Source organism: Accipiter gentilis, chromosome 17 (assembly GCF_929443795.1).
Source record: "Accipiter gentilis chromosome 17, bAccGen1.1, whole genome shotgun sequence".
In the NCBI taxonomy this organism is placed as follows: Eukaryota; Metazoa; Chordata; class Aves; order Accipitriformes; family Accipitridae; genus Astur; species Astur gentilis.
Window position 1 is genome coordinate 9,541,002 of NC_064896.1, and position 17,269 is coordinate 9,558,270.

The 17,269-nt window shown below is 42.9% G+C and overlaps 1 protein-coding gene across 6 annotated transcripts in view; it reads right to left on the reverse strand.

The window, feature by feature from the left end:
- Positions 1-5,291: 5,291 nt before the first annotated feature.
- C17H11orf24 (chromosome 17 C11orf24 homolog) overlaps positions 5,292-17,269 on the reverse strand; it is a 30,996-nt gene continuing 19,018 nt past the window's right edge. For 5 of the 6 annotated variants that reach the window (XM_049820613.1, XM_049820612.1, XM_049820611.1 and 2 more), the window contains 3 exons: positions 12,982-13,220; positions 8,305-8,421; positions 5,292-7,113 (listed from right to left, as the gene is read on the reverse strand). In XM_049820613.1, coding sequence (XP_049676570.1) covers positions 5,954-7,113; positions 8,305-8,421; positions 12,982-13,138 — 1,434 coding nt within the window. In that variant the 5' untranslated portion in view covers positions 13,139-13,220 and the 3' untranslated portion in view covers positions 5,292-5,953. Of the gene's footprint in view, positions 7,114-8,304; positions 8,422-12,981; positions 13,221-14,432; positions 16,378-17,269 lie in introns of those variants that run through there. The other variant, XM_049820614.1, reaches the window with a different exon arrangement.

Sequence of the window (17,269 nt, forward strand, 5' to 3'; positions counted from 1 at the left end):
TGCGGTAAAAGGTGCCTCAGTTTCCCAAGAACACAGGGAACTTCTGCCCCATGGTACAGCTTACATTAATCATTATTCAGCTGCTGACTTCAGCTTAGCTGCTGCATTGACCAAGGATCAGCATAGCTGCTCAGAAATATGCCTTCAGCAGGGGAAGGGCACGTGTGAGAAATCACAACGTAACTGGGATTTTATGTCCCCGTTTAGATACTTTTGAAAACTCTCACCTTCTAATCTGCAGGAGTGGCTGAAATCTCAAGACCTTAGAGCAGAGTTTATGATTAAACTAACTCCAGAACTTGGTTAAATCTTTACTTTTTTTTTTTTTTACTTTTTTTTAAACTAGCCCTGAATAGTCACTTCAAAATGTGAGCATTTTCAAGCTGAATAAATCCCTCCTCCTTTCTTCTCCATTCCTTACTGTTATAAGAGTTACGTGGGAAGATTTAACAGTGTTTACACTCATAAGCTTGGGCTCTACAATTTCATCTGCACGCAGTAAAGAACAGGAACCACTTGCATAAGTCCATGACCCTCAAGCCAGTGTAATTAGTTTCAAGTGTCCCAGCTTGAAGGGGTTAAAATATTTAGCCACTTTTCATGAAGACAAGTTGTTTGCTTTTTCAAACAGATTGTACAATCCCATCCATGCAGCTTTAGTCTTTTTAATTAGGACCAGCAGGACATTGGGCAAGTTCTGCGTGCTAGCAAAGGAGCTCTCCTTCAAACATGCTTCGTAATTCAAACGTAACTCCAGCCAAAGCACAAGCTGAACATCACCCAGGGCTAACCAGGAAGCCCCAGATGAGGCGGAGGACTCCTTTTTCCCCAGACCCTTTGGGATTTCCCTGCCAGAGGGAGGCTGAGCAGACAAGCTCCTGAAGAGCTGCCCCGCAGCACAACCTGCTGGCATCTTTCAGCCAAGGCAGGACTGCTCTAAATAAATTATCCAGCCTAGCAGCAGCACAGAAAGACAAGGTCCAAGGACATGAAACTACAAGGAAGTCGACCCAAAATGCCGTAGAGCAAAGACCAGCTTTGCCCACAATAACTAGCTATCCAGCAAGAACAAAAAGTCAAAGCAAAGTCCTAACCCTGAACTACCTTAGGCCTTCTAGCAGATAGGAATCATTGCAGCTCTAGGCTTTGCTGTTATTTAGCCTGGTTTCTTCTAGGAAAGCACAAACTTGCGAGCCCATACTGCGCAAGATGAAAGCATTTGCTCTTGAACCCACAGGCCAACCTCAGCCAAGTGCAACAAAGGTAATTAAGTTTCCTAAGACTTAGAGGCCATGGAAAGGAGACAACTAGAGTTGCGCTGGTCAGGGGAGATGCTGCAATGTGAACTTGCCTTTACTGCATACCAGAGAACCCACAGTTGAAAAAGCCCTTAGAAATGCTTCAGCAGGGCAGGGCTCAGGCTTCCTTTTTTGATGCCAGAAATGAGCAACCACCAGACAAATCCAGAGAAACCAGCTCCACGATACACCTCTGTTTTCAGAGCTCCCTGGGTGTTTTCTGACTACATGCATTAGCTGTTTTAAAGGTCACGCTTTAGAGTTCTGCATATGCTCCCCAATTCTCTAGACACCACATGGCATATTGCAAACTCACATTTGCAGTCAAAAAGTTCTTCATTCCTATTATTCCTTTAAATGTTTTAATATTCCATTATTTCCTTTCTTCTCTGCTGCCTAGAACAACATACTTAATACAGGCAATTAAATAAGAGGGAGGTGGCATTTAGAACTAGTCTAATCTAAATTTAATTCCAGGATGTTCTTGTCTTTTGTTGAGAAAGAGGCTGTGCAACCCAATGAAACCCAATGTGCGCCAGACATGCTATGCTTCACAGCAGCAGAATGTTGGTTTTGGCAGTCTATTGGCAGATGTCTTCTAGATAACTTGGTAGAACCCCATCTATTGTTATATCATGAATCCTGCAAGCAAACTTTCAAAGGTGTTGCATTTCCTCATCTAATATACTCACTATTAACTACTGCAACACTACACCATGAAATGAATAGTTTTGCCATCACTTGCAGTCTCAAAAGCAAAACAAGTGAAGCTATTCTAGGAGGCTGGCTTTGGCCCAAACAGAAACAATAGGTTGAAGGTAGAAACAACCAAGTGAATGCTTGCTGCTGGTGACCTCCTATACAAAAAGAACCAGAAGGGAAGAAATCCTAATTGCTTCGGACTTGCACATCAAGCCACCACTCCAGAAAAGCCCTTTAGAGGACTGAATATGCAATCTACCTTCCACAGTCCCACTGCTCTCCTTCTTCAATTCTCACAAGTAGCTAGATGCAAAACAGAACCACCAAAGCTGCCAAATCTTTACAATTGGGTTTCAATGTACCAGGCAGAAAACACACCTTGACTCTCAGTGGCCAGGCTACAGCCCAGTATTTTTATTTTTTAATGCCTAAACTGAGCTAGTATAAGACAAAACCATTGGGGTGCAAAGAAAAACCTACTTGACATTTCTCTAGCTGGCACTGCACTTTGAGCACCATTGCAATAGGACAAGGGGTAACCGTTTTAAACTGAAAGAAGGTAGATTCAAGACTAGATTAAGAAACTTTTTACGATGAGGGTGACGAAACACTGGAAGATGTTGCCCAGAGAGGTGGTAGATGCCCCATCCCTGGAAACAGTCAAGGTCTGGTTGGATGGGGATCTGAGCAACATGGTCTAGTGGAAGGTGTCTCTGGTCATTGCAGGGGGGGTGCACTATATGAACTTTAAGGGTCCCTTCCAACCCAAATCATTCTATGATTCTATGGTAAGCATGAAGATCTCTACTTTGTGTGCAGAAATGCACTGAGGCAAGACTTGCTCTGGCGCTCAGCCTTACACTAAAAAGCTCAGTTTCTGCTGAGAAAGTATTTCACAGCTGGAAGTGCAGTAACTCAAATAAGAACAAAAAAGACAGGCTGTGCCAGTATCTGAAGAGGAGACCTGGACGTAAACATACCAGGACTGTGGGAACTGCAACAAGCTTCTGATGAGTACTCACCTTCCTGTAAGAACCTGTTAAGAAGCCACAAAGATTTTTATGGTGGTGGTTTCTCTTAGCCATGATATAGTTGTAATATTCTCACTGTGTCCATGAGAAACTCCCTAAGACTCTTGTAAATAGAATTGTAACCCAATTCCATCTCTTGTAATTATATCAAACCCACTTAAATTATGCCTGAAGGGTTTTATTTGTTTTTAATAAACCAATCTTAGAAAGTATCTGTTCTTAGAATAGAAAACTCTTTCAGAGTTTTGGTTAAGTAATGCCCCTTTCCTCTCCCTTCCCTTCCTACTCCAAGAAATCAGCACAGGAGCCTAATATCTCTTCAAGGAAAATAAAACTCAGTGCAACTTCACAAGCTTCCACTCCACAGAATCTGGTGTCCAACCTTGGGTCTATGAAGCGATCCACAGAGACCGAAAGAAACAAGGCCACAGTTAGTGCAAAGTTTATCCAAAATTTTCCCCATTTCCAGGATAAGCAATTACAAGGCTGACGATGGTAGTTTGCCTTTGTGTAAGTGACTCCGGCAACTTAAAAAAAAAAAAAAATAAAATACTGCAGAGCACTAGCAGAACAGCTGCAATACTGCGCCTTTTTGCAGGAAGGCACTTCCTACAGACAGGAGTTCACTTACATAGGAAGGGATAAATTACAAGGAAAAGCACTATTGCCTGGATTCACCCTATCAAAATGCAAGCATTTATTTGAGTTGCCTAAATAAGGAGAAAAAGAAGTGAGCTGAACCTGAGGTAGCACCCATCTCCTTACTTGGGAGTGAAGGAGACAGTTCTTATCTCAGTATCTAGAGCAGAGCTCAAAGACCACATGCTTAGGTCTACGGTTAGTGACTCACCTGCAGTTAAGGTGAAACCCAAGATCCCTAAGTAAAGATAAGTCTCTGGACATTGTGGTTGTACAGCAGCATCTGCCTGACATCTGCTAACAGCTCAGAACAGTTGTGCTGAGAGGCAAACAGTCCCAAGCAGCTCAACAGGGTGCAAGTCCCCAGCCATGCTGGGGGATGTTCCCACCACCTTGTTGCACAGATACTGCATATGAGCAGCTCCTGGAAGATGGCAGAAATCAGGGTTCGGTTCCCTTCTGCTGAGGAGAAGCCAATTTAAAATAACCTTGAGATACAATAAAATTCAGTCCCTCAAGCTTCTTTTTTCCCTTCCAGGAAACATCATGTGAATTTTGTGGCTTATACTTCAAGCCTTCCAAGGAGGGAGGCTCCCAAAACCACACTATCCTTTTACCCTGAGAGATGCTCTAGCCTACCAGCATACAGATGCAGTCCATGCAAAAGCACTGCAAAATGCAACCTGATGCTGACAACCAAGTCATCTCACTTCCAAAGCAATCTCTTTCCTTTCCTCAACATACTTGCTGAAAATTTGACCTCAAAATTTGTATTGGGCAAGATTCAGAAAACTACCTCCTGTCCATTTCTTTCAAACCCCTTGCCTTTGCTGCTACTTGTGCTGTTTGCAGCTGTCTTCATAGCACTTTCAGCTTGATGATGAACAAGAAGTCTACAAAGTAACCTTTTCCAGGGTAAAGACTCCCTCCAAATTCCAAACAGCCAAAGAATTTGGATAAATACCCAAACCAAAACCCAAGAGCTCAAATTCTGAGGTTTGCTGGTTATCAGCCTCAAGTTTACATGCAAGCAGTATTAAAGAGCAGCCAACTAATTCAGAGTGAGACACAAGCTATCAATAATTCAGAATGAGACATAAGCTATCAATCTGGTTAAAAAAAAATACAATGCTCCTTGATCCAGCATTTTGCTATTGGTATGTACGTGTGTCATTCAAATAAGATGCATTCATCACTGAAGAATACTTGCCAAAAATCATGTGTTTTCTACTCACTCTCTCAGCTGCAGATCTTGGGAGGTAAGCTGCAACTGCACATGCAATAAAGTTTCCAAATTACTAGCAACTGTGAGCTGGTCCTAAATGCAAAACAAAAAACAAAACAGAGTCTGATGCTTTTTGCATGAAAGATAAAAAGCAGCAAATGGGTCTGTATACCTGGGAGACCGGCAGCTTACTGCTCTGAAAGCATAGCAGCAGTAGCCTGGAAGATGATCAGCATCTTCTGTGACATGTCCATACTTCCAGGGAGGTCTTCAAAGCCCCCGTACTTGGAATATTGAAGTAGAGCTAATTTGCTTAAGCCCCAAAAGTGCACTTGCCTGCTTCTGAACTGGCAGGGAGAGGAATGAAAACAGAAATGCAACAAGATGTGCCCTTCCAGGGCCCCCTTTATTAAGTGAATATAAAAATAAAATCATTTAAGTGCAGAGGCACAGTAATCTGCTCCACGGTGAAAAGGTATCTTGGGTTAGCAGTAAACAGAGTTTACAATGCTTTGTAAACAGACCTCTTTACAAGCAAGAAGCATACTGAAACATGACACACATTCGATTAAAAGTTCCCTGTTGCAGCAAAACTGCACACTTCTCATCTGGCAATTTCCAAGCACTTTGCAAAAGGTGAGAGCATTATTTGCTCTGTTTTCAGAGCGCATGTGAAATGAATATAACACAAGGAACCTGCAGTGTAAACACTTGAAAGTGCCACAGCATTTTCCGAGGATGATGGCTTACCCCTTGTTAGGCTTATTTTACAATGAAAAATAATGGCCAAAGCTATTGTGCATTATGAAAGTTTTAAAAATTACTACTTTTTTTCCTTTTTTTTTTTTTTTTTTTTTTTTACAACAAGCTGTTGCACAGTTGGATAAAAAAAATATTTTTTTTCTTAATACAGTACATGGCATTTCTCCTCGATTGCACTAGAAGTAAATTTGGAAGCACTTTAAGTTTGTGTTATAGGCAAACAGGAAAGAAAAACAAGTCAGGCAGGCTTTCAATCTCCTTTCCATCTCTCTGCCTGCTGTTTTATCCCCACCCTTTCACATCTCCGAGTCCACATACATGCCATTGATCAGGTAATCCACTTGTGTGTAATCCTTCTTCTTGTAGCTCTCATAGGCCTGCATAAGGAAAAGAACTATAACAATTATGAAAAAAACCATACCAACTAAAAGCACTGCAAGAAGCGAACTTTTATCTACTAAGTACTGAGTCAGGGGCTCAGCAGCAATGAGAAGATATTCATTGTCCATGTCCAGCGTTTCTGCAAGGCCTGAAGCTGTTGTTTTGGGTGCATCTGCTGGAGCTGTGGTTGTTGAAAAAATGTGAGATGTTGACTTTATCTCATGCCTAGCTGTTGTTTCTGCTGTAGAGGCAGTAGTTAAAACCGTGGCACCTCTCGTAGAGCCCAGAGAAGTTGATTTACTCAAGGATGTTGCAGCTCTACTTGCTTCTGGCTCTAGATATAGCGACGTAACAACAGGCAGTGGGTTCGCAGAATGTGAAATCTCTGAGGGGGTGAGTGCCATGGCATGAGTAGAAGTAGTGGAAGACATTCCTGCATCCTGCGGGATGAGGATAGTCAATGTTGCACTTGCTGTCTTTGGGCCAGCTCCAACAGTGGTGGGGCTGCTAGAGCGGGAAGCGCTGGCAGTGGTGGTTGGGTTAAACTGCTCTGTTTGAGGCATTTGAGTACCTGCTTGAAAAATGACAGTGAAGGGAGCAGAAGTAGAAGTGGGGGACAATACTGAGACAGAGCTACTACTTCCTGATTTTTTGGTGGTGGTCACAAGCTTGGTGAAATGGCTAGAAGCGGAAGCAGGGATGTGACCAGAAGTGGGAGAAGAGGCAGTGGATGACATGGCTTCAGCAAGGAAACCAGAACTTCCAGGGGCGTTTGAGGCTTTGGCAGTTGTTTCATAAGCTGTAGTGAGGACAGTTGTGTTTGTAACGTTTGTTGTTGTGGTGGTCGCTGTGGTGGTGGTAGCATTGCTTGCAATTGTTTTTCTTGCATTTGTCGTTACACCTTCACTCTGAATCTCAAGCAAATGCCTCAGTTGGATCTTGTGAGTCCGAGGAGTTGAGGAAAGCAGGTTTTTGACATTGTGTTGGTCAACCTGTGCATTCACCATCCTCTCCTTTTTCTGTGGATAGCTTTGGTGGTGAAACAGGACTGTTTGCCTTTTCCCACCGACAATTTCTTCAAAAAGACAAAACCAATAAGTTTCATAAAGATAAAACTCTCAAGCTCAAATCTGATCTCATACCCCCAACATGCAAACCAGAACACAAATTCTGCAGTACATGTAGTACAACTGGAATAAATCAGTCCTGAAGTCAGCAAGAATGTGAAAACTCAGACCCCTGCTCCCTCTCGGGTTTTTTGGGGGTGAGGTTTTTTTGTTTGGTTTGGGGGGGTTGTTTTGCTTTGTTTTTTGCCACAGACCTCTGGCATTTACCCAACCAGGGAATTAATTCCACAAAAGGGAGGTAACAAAGTACTGACCTACAATGCCGAGGCACATTATCAACAAGAGCTGCAGCATTTACGAATACCAGCTCCTGAGAAGACTCATGCTTTCAAAGGTACACAGCATGGACAAACCCTTTATGTTTAGACTGATAATTTTCACCTCTCAAAATTGAGTGGAAATTTCCACTTACACCTTCGTACTTTGGGAGAATTTCCTTCACAACTAGTGTTCTAGATTTATAGTGACATAAATCCCATCTGCTTATCAAAGGTCTGGTTGCTATGTTGCAGAGAAACCTTTGCCAACCCAAAAGAACCATGAACAAACTTTCTCTTTTTTTAACTTGGGTACGGAGAACTACTGAAACATACTTTAGAAGACCGATTCCCCAATCACCAACAAGCTCCATTTTGTTATTGCGCTACTTAACTACAATTGAAGATCCTGGCACTGGAAAGTCACCACAAGCAATTGCTGCTAAGGCTGCTCTGATTATGGAAGCAGCCTGCTGCCTCTGGCACAAAATCATGGCAATCTCAAAAAAAACCAATGCCAAGACGTTTTTCCTTTCTCTTAAAAAGATATAAATACATCTGCTTATGCCTTTATTTTCCAAAGGACAGCGTGTGGAGTGCAAATGGCTTGAATGAAGGATGTCCTCAACATGGAGACAAACTGTTACTGAGTAACAGCTACAAAAGTTACTCAAAGACACATCATGCACATGTAAGTGCCAGAGCCCTTACCAGGCTACTGAAACAGTTCTTTCAGTGAACCAACTTCACCTATGGAATCACCCTGAAGGCATTTCACAACCTATCTCTCTCAGCTGAAAGCCAGTCAAGGTCTAAATGTAGGCATATAAAGCAAAAGGACCAGGATCCTGGATTTAGCAGGAGCCTGAAGCATAGCATTACCTCCAAGCAGATCTCTGATGCCTTGTTTGCCAGCATTCTGGCACACGCTCAGCTGCTGACATTGCAAGAGGATGCAGTGATTCTGGTAGGGCACAGCCCAATTACAGTGATGGTTACCTGAAAACAGCAGAGAAAATGGGTTGCTACACACAATATACTGAACAGACTGCTTCATGGCTGTAATCAAAGAATTAGGAAAAAAAACCAACATGATAGCTGGAAAGTCTGGCCTTAAAGGATCCTGACTCAGCCTTAGTGAAAATAACGGAAAAGTCAATGAAATCAATATAGCAGCTGCAGCCTATGTTCCTGCTTGTCTTCTGGTACCAACATCTCCCAACAACAGCAATTCACTTACCCAGACAGGGACCAAGAGAGTGCACTATAGTTTGGACTCATCTAAATGCTAGCATTCACCTAGATGTCTTAATCTGGGGGAAAAAAAAGTGCACTGAAACTGAGAAGACACCCATCTTATTACCCATGGGAGACAGCTCTCACCTCAGTGCTTGGAGTTACACTGAAATTTACTCTTCATTTGCTGAACAATGATACCATTAGCCATGGGAGCCATACAGAAATTGTCTTTTCGTAAGTCAAATCCCAACACAAGCTAAATAAGCTCATCACAGCAGGAACTCTCTCTCCTGGCATCCCTTTGAATTCACTAACTTCTTTCTGGGCATGTCTACATACACATAACCGAGCTTTGAGGGAAGGAATGAACCTCCCCTAATCAGCGCTGAGGAGACATCTCAAACATTGTGCCCAGTTTTTAGCATAACAAAAGCAGTGTTGATGTACTGGAGCGAGTCCAAGGGTGACTACTAGGTGTCTGAGGGGCCAAAGCAGATGATTTACAGGAAATCCCAACTTAACATCAAGGGAAAAATTTAGTTTCCACCATAAGGGCACTCAAACGCTGGGCTGAGGGCCAGAGAGGTGGTACGCTCTCCAGCAGGTCTTGAACAGCCAGATCTTAGTTGAGTTCAGACCAAAGATCTTCAAAAGATCCTTCCTGTGCAAATTATGCTATTATTTTATGTAATATCACAATAGCACGCAATTAATTTCTGGGACATGCTGTAACAAAAAAACAGAAGAAGGTAACACAGTGCTTGGTCTGGGATGAAGCAGATGTGTGCCCAACTGACCACCCATCAGTGGATTAAAGGGAACTTAAGTGTACAGTAGGATAAGTTATCTGTGTTTATAAGTGTGACAAAGGGCAAAGAACACACCTATGTGGTACATATGGCTATATATAAAGCTCTTATCTACAAAGAGAGTTACTCTCACTAAGGATTAAGGCTATGGGAAGCTTGAACTTTTCATTAAAAAAACATTTATGTTACCACAGTTAAGAGGGCTTGTGGAAAACTTATGAACTTGGAGAAATTCCTGTACCAAGAACTGCAGTCTGTTTTGAAAGTCCTAAAGAAACTAGTCAAGGTGGAATTTTACTGTCTTTGATAAAATGTTAAGAAAGTGCCTGAAACCATTCAAAGCCTTTAAAAAATGGTACTTCAAAAGCAATAAAATAAAAAGCTTCAACAGTCACACAGAGCAGCAGATACAGCAGCAGCCCTTCAAGAAATTAAAATCCACTCCTCAGAAATGAAAGCATGTTTGGATGTGTCCGGACTCCCCATCCCACCTCCTGTCCCTCTGTCAATAAGTCACACTAGTGGAGAAATGTAGACCATCTACTAATGTAAATTGTGCCGTTTCTCACTTCTTGGGAAGGGGAAAACAAAAAGCCAGCAGCTATCTTGCATTGGCTACTTATCCAAGTCAGTCAGTTCAGAAAGGTCAGGTGATTAATGGGGTCAGCATGGTTAAAGCACCCTGGTTTCCGCTGCCATCAGAATGGTATCCAGTTGCTCATGAGTTCCCTGTTGCTCCCCATGACAAGCAGACACCTCTATTAAACCAGACTGATTAGTACTTTCTTTGATGCAACTCAAGATTGAGGCTCCAACTGATGTGTCCACTGCAAGATCCCTGCTACCCAGTGGTTCCTTTTTGCTCACTTCCAATTAGGAGACAGAAGAAAAAAGAAAAAAAAAGAGAAGAAAAAAAAGAAAAGAATAAATAGAAAGTGGAAGGACAACAAAAGCTCTTCAGAACACTTCTGAAAGGAAACCACATAGGCAGATGCCAAGGTCTTGCCCTATCAAACTGGTTTATTTCATTTTTAAGCCTGCTGCTACCAGAAAGGAATCGCAGATGCCCAAAGGCAAGCAGAACCCAGGTAAGCAGTTGTATTGTGGAAGTAGGGAGCAGGAATATTTGCTCTTGCAGCCATGTCATATTTTCCCTTCATTTTCCCCAGAGCACACAAGATAGCCCAGAAGAATGGCCAAGGGGCTCTGTTCTCAGAGCCAGACTGCTCTGACGGCCAAGAGATTCCCCCCAGCCCTGGGCTGGCCACCCTAGAAGAAACTTGGGAGAGCTCTGAATATGGCTGGGGATGCAAAGGGAAAAGTACGAGCTTATATTACCTCCCAACATGGGTTCACCATGCTCACCAGGCATCTGGGAATTCCGGATTGCCAGATCTTTGCTAGGATGCGCACTTTCTCCATCAAATATATCACTTACCCTAGCAGCACATGGAGACTTGAACCCATTCCGTTAGACAACGTATGGAGGTTAGAGTTACTATCCACGCTGTCAGCACTAGAGAGTTTTGCTGCTTTTATTAGCACGTAACTGAAGTGTCAAACCGTCTCATGATATTGGTACAATCGATTTGCCTGTTAGTTTGCTATGTATCTTGGCCTCTGGTGTGGATATTCAAAAACGATGCTGGAATAGCTAGATCAGCAACCATTCCCTTTTCTGCAGGGCACATCTGAGATGTGAATATACTGACAAAAGCTGTTCTTTTTGTGATAGTTGCACTACTTCTTTAAGTTAGTGATTTTCTGTCAGCAAGGATATATATTACATCTACAGAAGAGAGCCTAACCAGCTAGGAATGTTATTTTTCCACTTTTCCAAGCAATGCAGCTATGAAGATGTCTCCACATGCAACTTTGGCCTGCAACTTAACACCATAATACCTTGAAAAATAACAACCACTGCTCCTTTACTGCCAGTTACATAGGTGTAACTATTCTGACATCTAAGCCTCAGGCCTCACGTCTGTAATGAAAGCAAGCACAAAAATAAACATACTTGGGGAAGGTGGGAATGGAGAAGGAGAGAAGTAAAACTGATCTTAAAACCTAAAGCTAATCATAAAAAAAAAGACATTTCAGGTCCTCCTCTCCAGATGATCTCTCTGCACATGGCTATACATTTACGTCAAGAGTTTGTATCTTTTCCATCTCCCTTGACATCAAGCAGCGCAACAGACTGACCATCAAGTACCAAATAGGAATTAAATTGCTTCAGTGGGCTTAATACAGAAGGTAAAACCCGAAAAGCTTTCGGGTTTAGTTTTACATGGTTTCCTGAAGATGGAACAAGTCACCTAATTGTAGAGGCTCAACCACCTCTGTCCAACAAAGCTAACACTCAACTGGACTTACTGTGTACAAAATACGTCAGGAGAGAACGAGGTGAAGGGTATAAAAAAAAAGTGGCTGAAGTCAGCAACAGGGCAAAGTATGCACTCAGATCATCTCCCAGCCCTGATCACAGACTAACTAAATTCCTTATGGCCCTCCTCTGGAAGAGGCAGCAGATAGCACCTTTTCTACCCTTATCAAGATGTCAGGAGGTTCAGAAGACACATGCACTGTATTGAGAGATTCTCAGGTGGAACAGAAAAACATGCAGTGCTACAGACCCTAAATGTCAGCACAGTCAGTGTGAATGTGTCATCTCTCTAGGGTTTACTACCTTAAAAAGCAGAAGCTGAAGTTTTCACAGCTTTGGTGCCTGGGAGACAAACCCACTCATATTTTACCTCCTAAATAAAATGCTTAGTTTATAAAGGTGCTTTCTTTCCACTATGAAGAGATGTCTCATTTAAAACAAAGGTTTGAAACCACTGGGCATTAAAAAAAGGCATCTTTATGATGTTCCTATCAATCTGATTGTCAGACATTCATCCACCTGAGCCAAAGTCTCATCTTCACCACGGCAGCCCCAGTTTGTAGGTGCTACAGGCTTTCACATGTGGCTAGGTAAGACAGGGCAACTCTGAAAGACTCATTTAGAAGTTTAATGCTTTTTAAAGACATCTCAGAGGTAGACAGCAGAAGGCTTTCATCTCCCCAGAGTTGTTTAACCCTGTGCTTGGTTGCAGGATACAACCGGTTTCTTCTAAGGCAGAAAAAACATAAATATCAGTGAGCAAAGACTACTCATTCCAGTGCAGCTGTCTTCAACAGCACTGTTCACTTGCAAACATCTGGCACCATGGAATAATCATTCTTCAAGTGAAGTGACCTAACACCGTTTGCACACTACCAGCGCACACCAAGTGCACATGCATTCTGTTTCTTACAGAAGCTACAACGGCCCTGGGATATGGTTGTTCTGGATTCAATTTAACCAAAGCTGTCAGAAGTTATTTAGCACCGCAGGACTGCACAGAGAAGCCATAACTGTAAATGCCTGTAAACAACTGGAATCAAGAAAGATAGTTGTCAGGGGAGCAGTGGAGACCTTTAAGGAACAGAAAACCCAGCTGGAATTCCAGTTAAGGGACAAGAACCTCACCTGAACCACCTGGGCTTTGACAAGCCTGCCTGCACTGCTTTTCAGTTGTAAGCCTGTTTATTTGTACTACATGGACTCCTCTCCCTTTCAGGACAGAAAACCTGTGTTCACATATACAGAAGGAAATCAGCAGGAAGAATACAATGGCAGTCCACATCTTCAGGGTTCGCCTTGCAGGGACGCTTCTCTTCCCAGAAGCAATTCTTTCTTATATCACTTTCAGATCCACTACAATATACCTATTTAAAAAAAAAAAAAATAAAAATTATCAATTTATATCAAGAGAGTGTTCTACTAAACACACTCCTATCAGCAGGGATAGAAAAAAAATACAAAAGGCAAGTATCAATACACACAACATACAGGCAATGATGCAGAGGCAGGAAGAGAAAAGACCATACCCAAATTCACAGAGAGGCTCTTTCTTTGGAAACGGTACTTTGCTCTTCTTCCCTCAGGCCCGACTAGAGAACAGCTCAAGTCAAAAGCCACATATACAAAGCCAAACTCAAAGCCCACAGGTGTACGGCAGCACAGACATGATGTTTTTTGACTCACTCTGGGACCCTTAATGTTGTTCTCAGGCTCAGCAGAAGGGTTTGCACCAGCTTGAGCACACTGATAATATTGGGAACTATAGTCCTGGCCCTGCCTTTACACTAAGTGTCCTGGTTTCAGCTGGGATAGAGTTAACTGTCTTCCTAGTAGCTGGTACAGTGCTATGTTTTGAGTTCAGTATGTGAAGAATGTTGATAACACTGATGTTTTCAGTTGGTGCTCAGTACTGTTTAGACTATAGTCAAGGATTTTTCAGCTTCTCATGCCCAGCCAGGGCACAAGAAGTTGGCACAGGACAGAGCCAGGGCACCTGACCCAAAGTGGCCAACGGTGTATTCCATACCATGGGACGTCCCATCTAGTATAGGAACTGGGAAGTGGGGGCAGGGAATCACCACTCGGGGACTAGCTGGGTATCGGTTGGCGGGTGGTGAGCAATTGCCCTGCGCATCATTTGTACATTCCAATCCTTTTATTACTACTGTTTTCATTTTATTAGTGTTATCATTATTAGTTTCTTCTTTTCTGTTCTATTAAACCGTTCTTATCTCAACCCACGAGTTTTACTTCTTTTTTCCCCGATTTTCTCCCCCATCCCACTGGATGGGGGGGAGTGAGTGAGCGGCTGCGTGGTGCTTAGTTGCTGGCTGGGGTTAAACCACAACACTAAGTCAGTCAAACCCAAGCATCAACCTTAGTTGATTCCTGCTTTGATTTTCCTGCTCATTGCAATAAGCTAAAAAAACCCTCCGGTTGAAAACAAGCAAAAGCCAATATTTCCAGTCTTCCAAGAGATTACAGAAACACATCAGCTGTTGCTGAAGAAGTAAGCAACAATAAGCCTTCATTTCCCCACATAAAACAATAAATAGGCAATGTCTTTTCTTCATTACCAATGAACACACGAGACTCTGTCCCAATGGATGGGCTCTCATCCTTGAAGTCACTGGAGCAGTTCTTGTTGACTTCAGAGCAGATCATCAGCTTTACCTGGATTTACCCTCTTGTTTCCAAGACTTTTTAAAGCTTTATATGAGCTTCCAAACTGTTCAGCCTGAACCAGGCCAACTGTAAGTCTCTTTCCTAAGTAGTTTTTAAGGGCAACCCTCTTCCTCATCACTGGAGCAAGCTTTAGTCCTCAGCCTGCATTTATGAAGAGAAATGTCATGGCCTTCAAAGAGTGCTGAGATTCAACTTTGCATAACATCTCAGAGGTGTACATGATGACTGCAGTTGAAGATGCGAAGGCAGTTCACGACACAGAATGAGTAGCATATGTGAATGGTATAAATACCATAGTGAAAAATATCCAACAGTCATCAGTAACATGCCTAAGACCCTGATTTAGCCATCCATGCAAGAAGTTTCGTCCTGAGTTCTCAACTCCAGCTGCAACTATGCTTGTGAATTTAAGAGTCTGAGTAACAGCCTTATTTTCCTCCAAGAAAGCCCAAGACGACATTTATTAGCTCTGACTCCCAGATTGCAACATTTTGATGCTTCACACCATGAAACTTTTGTTTCCAAATTTCCCTCCTTACTCTATGTTCTAAAGCCCCAACAGGGTAACAGAGTTTTAGCCTCAGAACCATCCTGCCTGAAAAGGGTGAAACAAACAGCTACCCCAAGCTTCGCAGAGGACACACAACACAGAGGTCCACAATGGACTACCAAAGAGTCAAAGGTGGGGGCAAAACTTGATACTAAACTGCAGTGTCTCAAATTCAGCATGCCTAGTCACCCTACAAGTTCCCTAAGGAACTCAAAACCTCCTTCCTGCCCTTTTATTTATTCTAATAAAAAGAGTTATTTTGCATGTTGAAAATAGATGGAGCATTTCTACATCTTCTGCTCTCCCAGAGAGCAGGGGAGCCCAAAAGGACTGGGCTGTGGGGTACTTGCACAGCTGACCTTAGCTCATGTGCTCCTCTCCGGCTTTCTCCCTGGAGTAAGAGTGCACAGCATCACACTGGTTTTCCATAAGCAGGTTTCTCACTGCAGCCAAAAGGTCATGCCTGGGTCACCCCACCTGGCAGCTGGAAATAGAATTTCTAAGTCTGACCTGACAACAGAGGTCTTGGTGGGGAAAGGCAGCTCACCAGCCCCATCTAGCCCCGTGTACCAGAGACTGCTCCCGGCCAGCACCAGCTCCACCGTGTTTCACAGTGCGCACTTTGCTCCCTCCTCCTCCTCATCACTTGCTCTTCCAAGTACAACTTTGCAGGAGTTGCAAGAATCAGCGCAGAGGAGGAGAGGAGAGGAGCTGTGCGATAGATATGCAACCACAGCCTCTCCAATGTGGTACACAGGAACTGGCTGCCCAGGAAAGCGGCCCTGCATCTTCAACAGGGAATTGGTAATATAAGTTTGTGTTCCTCATCCAAGATAACTTCAATACCTCTCCAGCTGTTCTGAATTACAAAGCACTTCCACAAGTTTGCCTTAGCCTGTAGCACGCTCTTGCTGTCACTCTTAGCATATGCATATACTGAAAACTCCAGTTGACAAGACTGGGAGCAAGGGGAGAAAGCAAGGGTAGATGTGAAATACTCTGCCCACAGGAGATTTTCCTAGAGCAGACAGACAGCACAAGTTTGCTTTAAACGCTGAATCCTTCAACTTAAAGCAGGTGATTTGGGTTCCCTCGCCGACACTATAGGTACCTCACCAAGACACTCAGAGCACTGTTTGTCAACCTGCACTCCCATCACGCTACACAGAAGTAAGTGGACTTTTTGTAAGGTTCACAGGTCACAGGCAGAGATTCAGCAAGCAGTATCTGACCCACAGAAAAAAAGAAAAAAATACATCATTACGGGTAAATTTTACATTTTAAAGAGAGTCCAGCTTATGTTTGCTGTCCTTTTCAAGGTAAAAGGCTTACAAGAAGCAACATTTTATAGCCTAACAAGTGACCCTGAGAACGAATTGGCTGTGCAATAATGTATGCATTTACTGTTTTAAAGAAAATGGTAACTAACAGCAATGAATACAAACACAGAGCACTCTCTTATTATAGGGGAGTTTTCCTACCTTTACTAATACCTTGTAGTTATACTAACCAACCCTCAAAGAATAAACATCTTCCACTGCATTTCGGAAATGCTGATATAGCAGCATTATATCTATGCATAAATACTGTAATTATTATTATATTGCAAATCTCAGTCTTTTAGGACAAATAAAATAATCTTAATTCATCTCAACTGACTCAAAACCTACATATATTTGTAAGATCAAATGTTGATCATACTCAGTGTCTAGAAGGACATAGCGACCTTATGCACAGAGATGCTTTGTACCCCCAACCACACTAACCCACCAGAAGTCCTTCCCATCACAGCTGACGTTGGTCCCACTTGACTGCAACAGCTCCAGAGGAAAGCAAAATCCCAGTAACTGCCTCTCACCTCTTCCAAAGCACCTGGCAGCCTTTCTGGATTAGGCCAGCACTGGTTAAAGGGGACATGCTGAGCTCAGACACAAGAGGTTTGTCCCCCCCTTTCCCTCTCACTAAGCATGGTCTCCTCAGGGGCCAACTGCTAATTCCTCCCCCAAGGTGCTCAATACAAACTTACAAGCTTAAAAGAATTTTAAATGTTCTTTAGCCAATTCTAAAAATCCTTTTACAAACTGCAGAGTGAGCGTGCAAAGTAGAGAAACACAATACACAGACTCTAAGTACGGCAGACAAGCAAACAGCTCATTCCCAAGTCCAGCAAAGGGATAA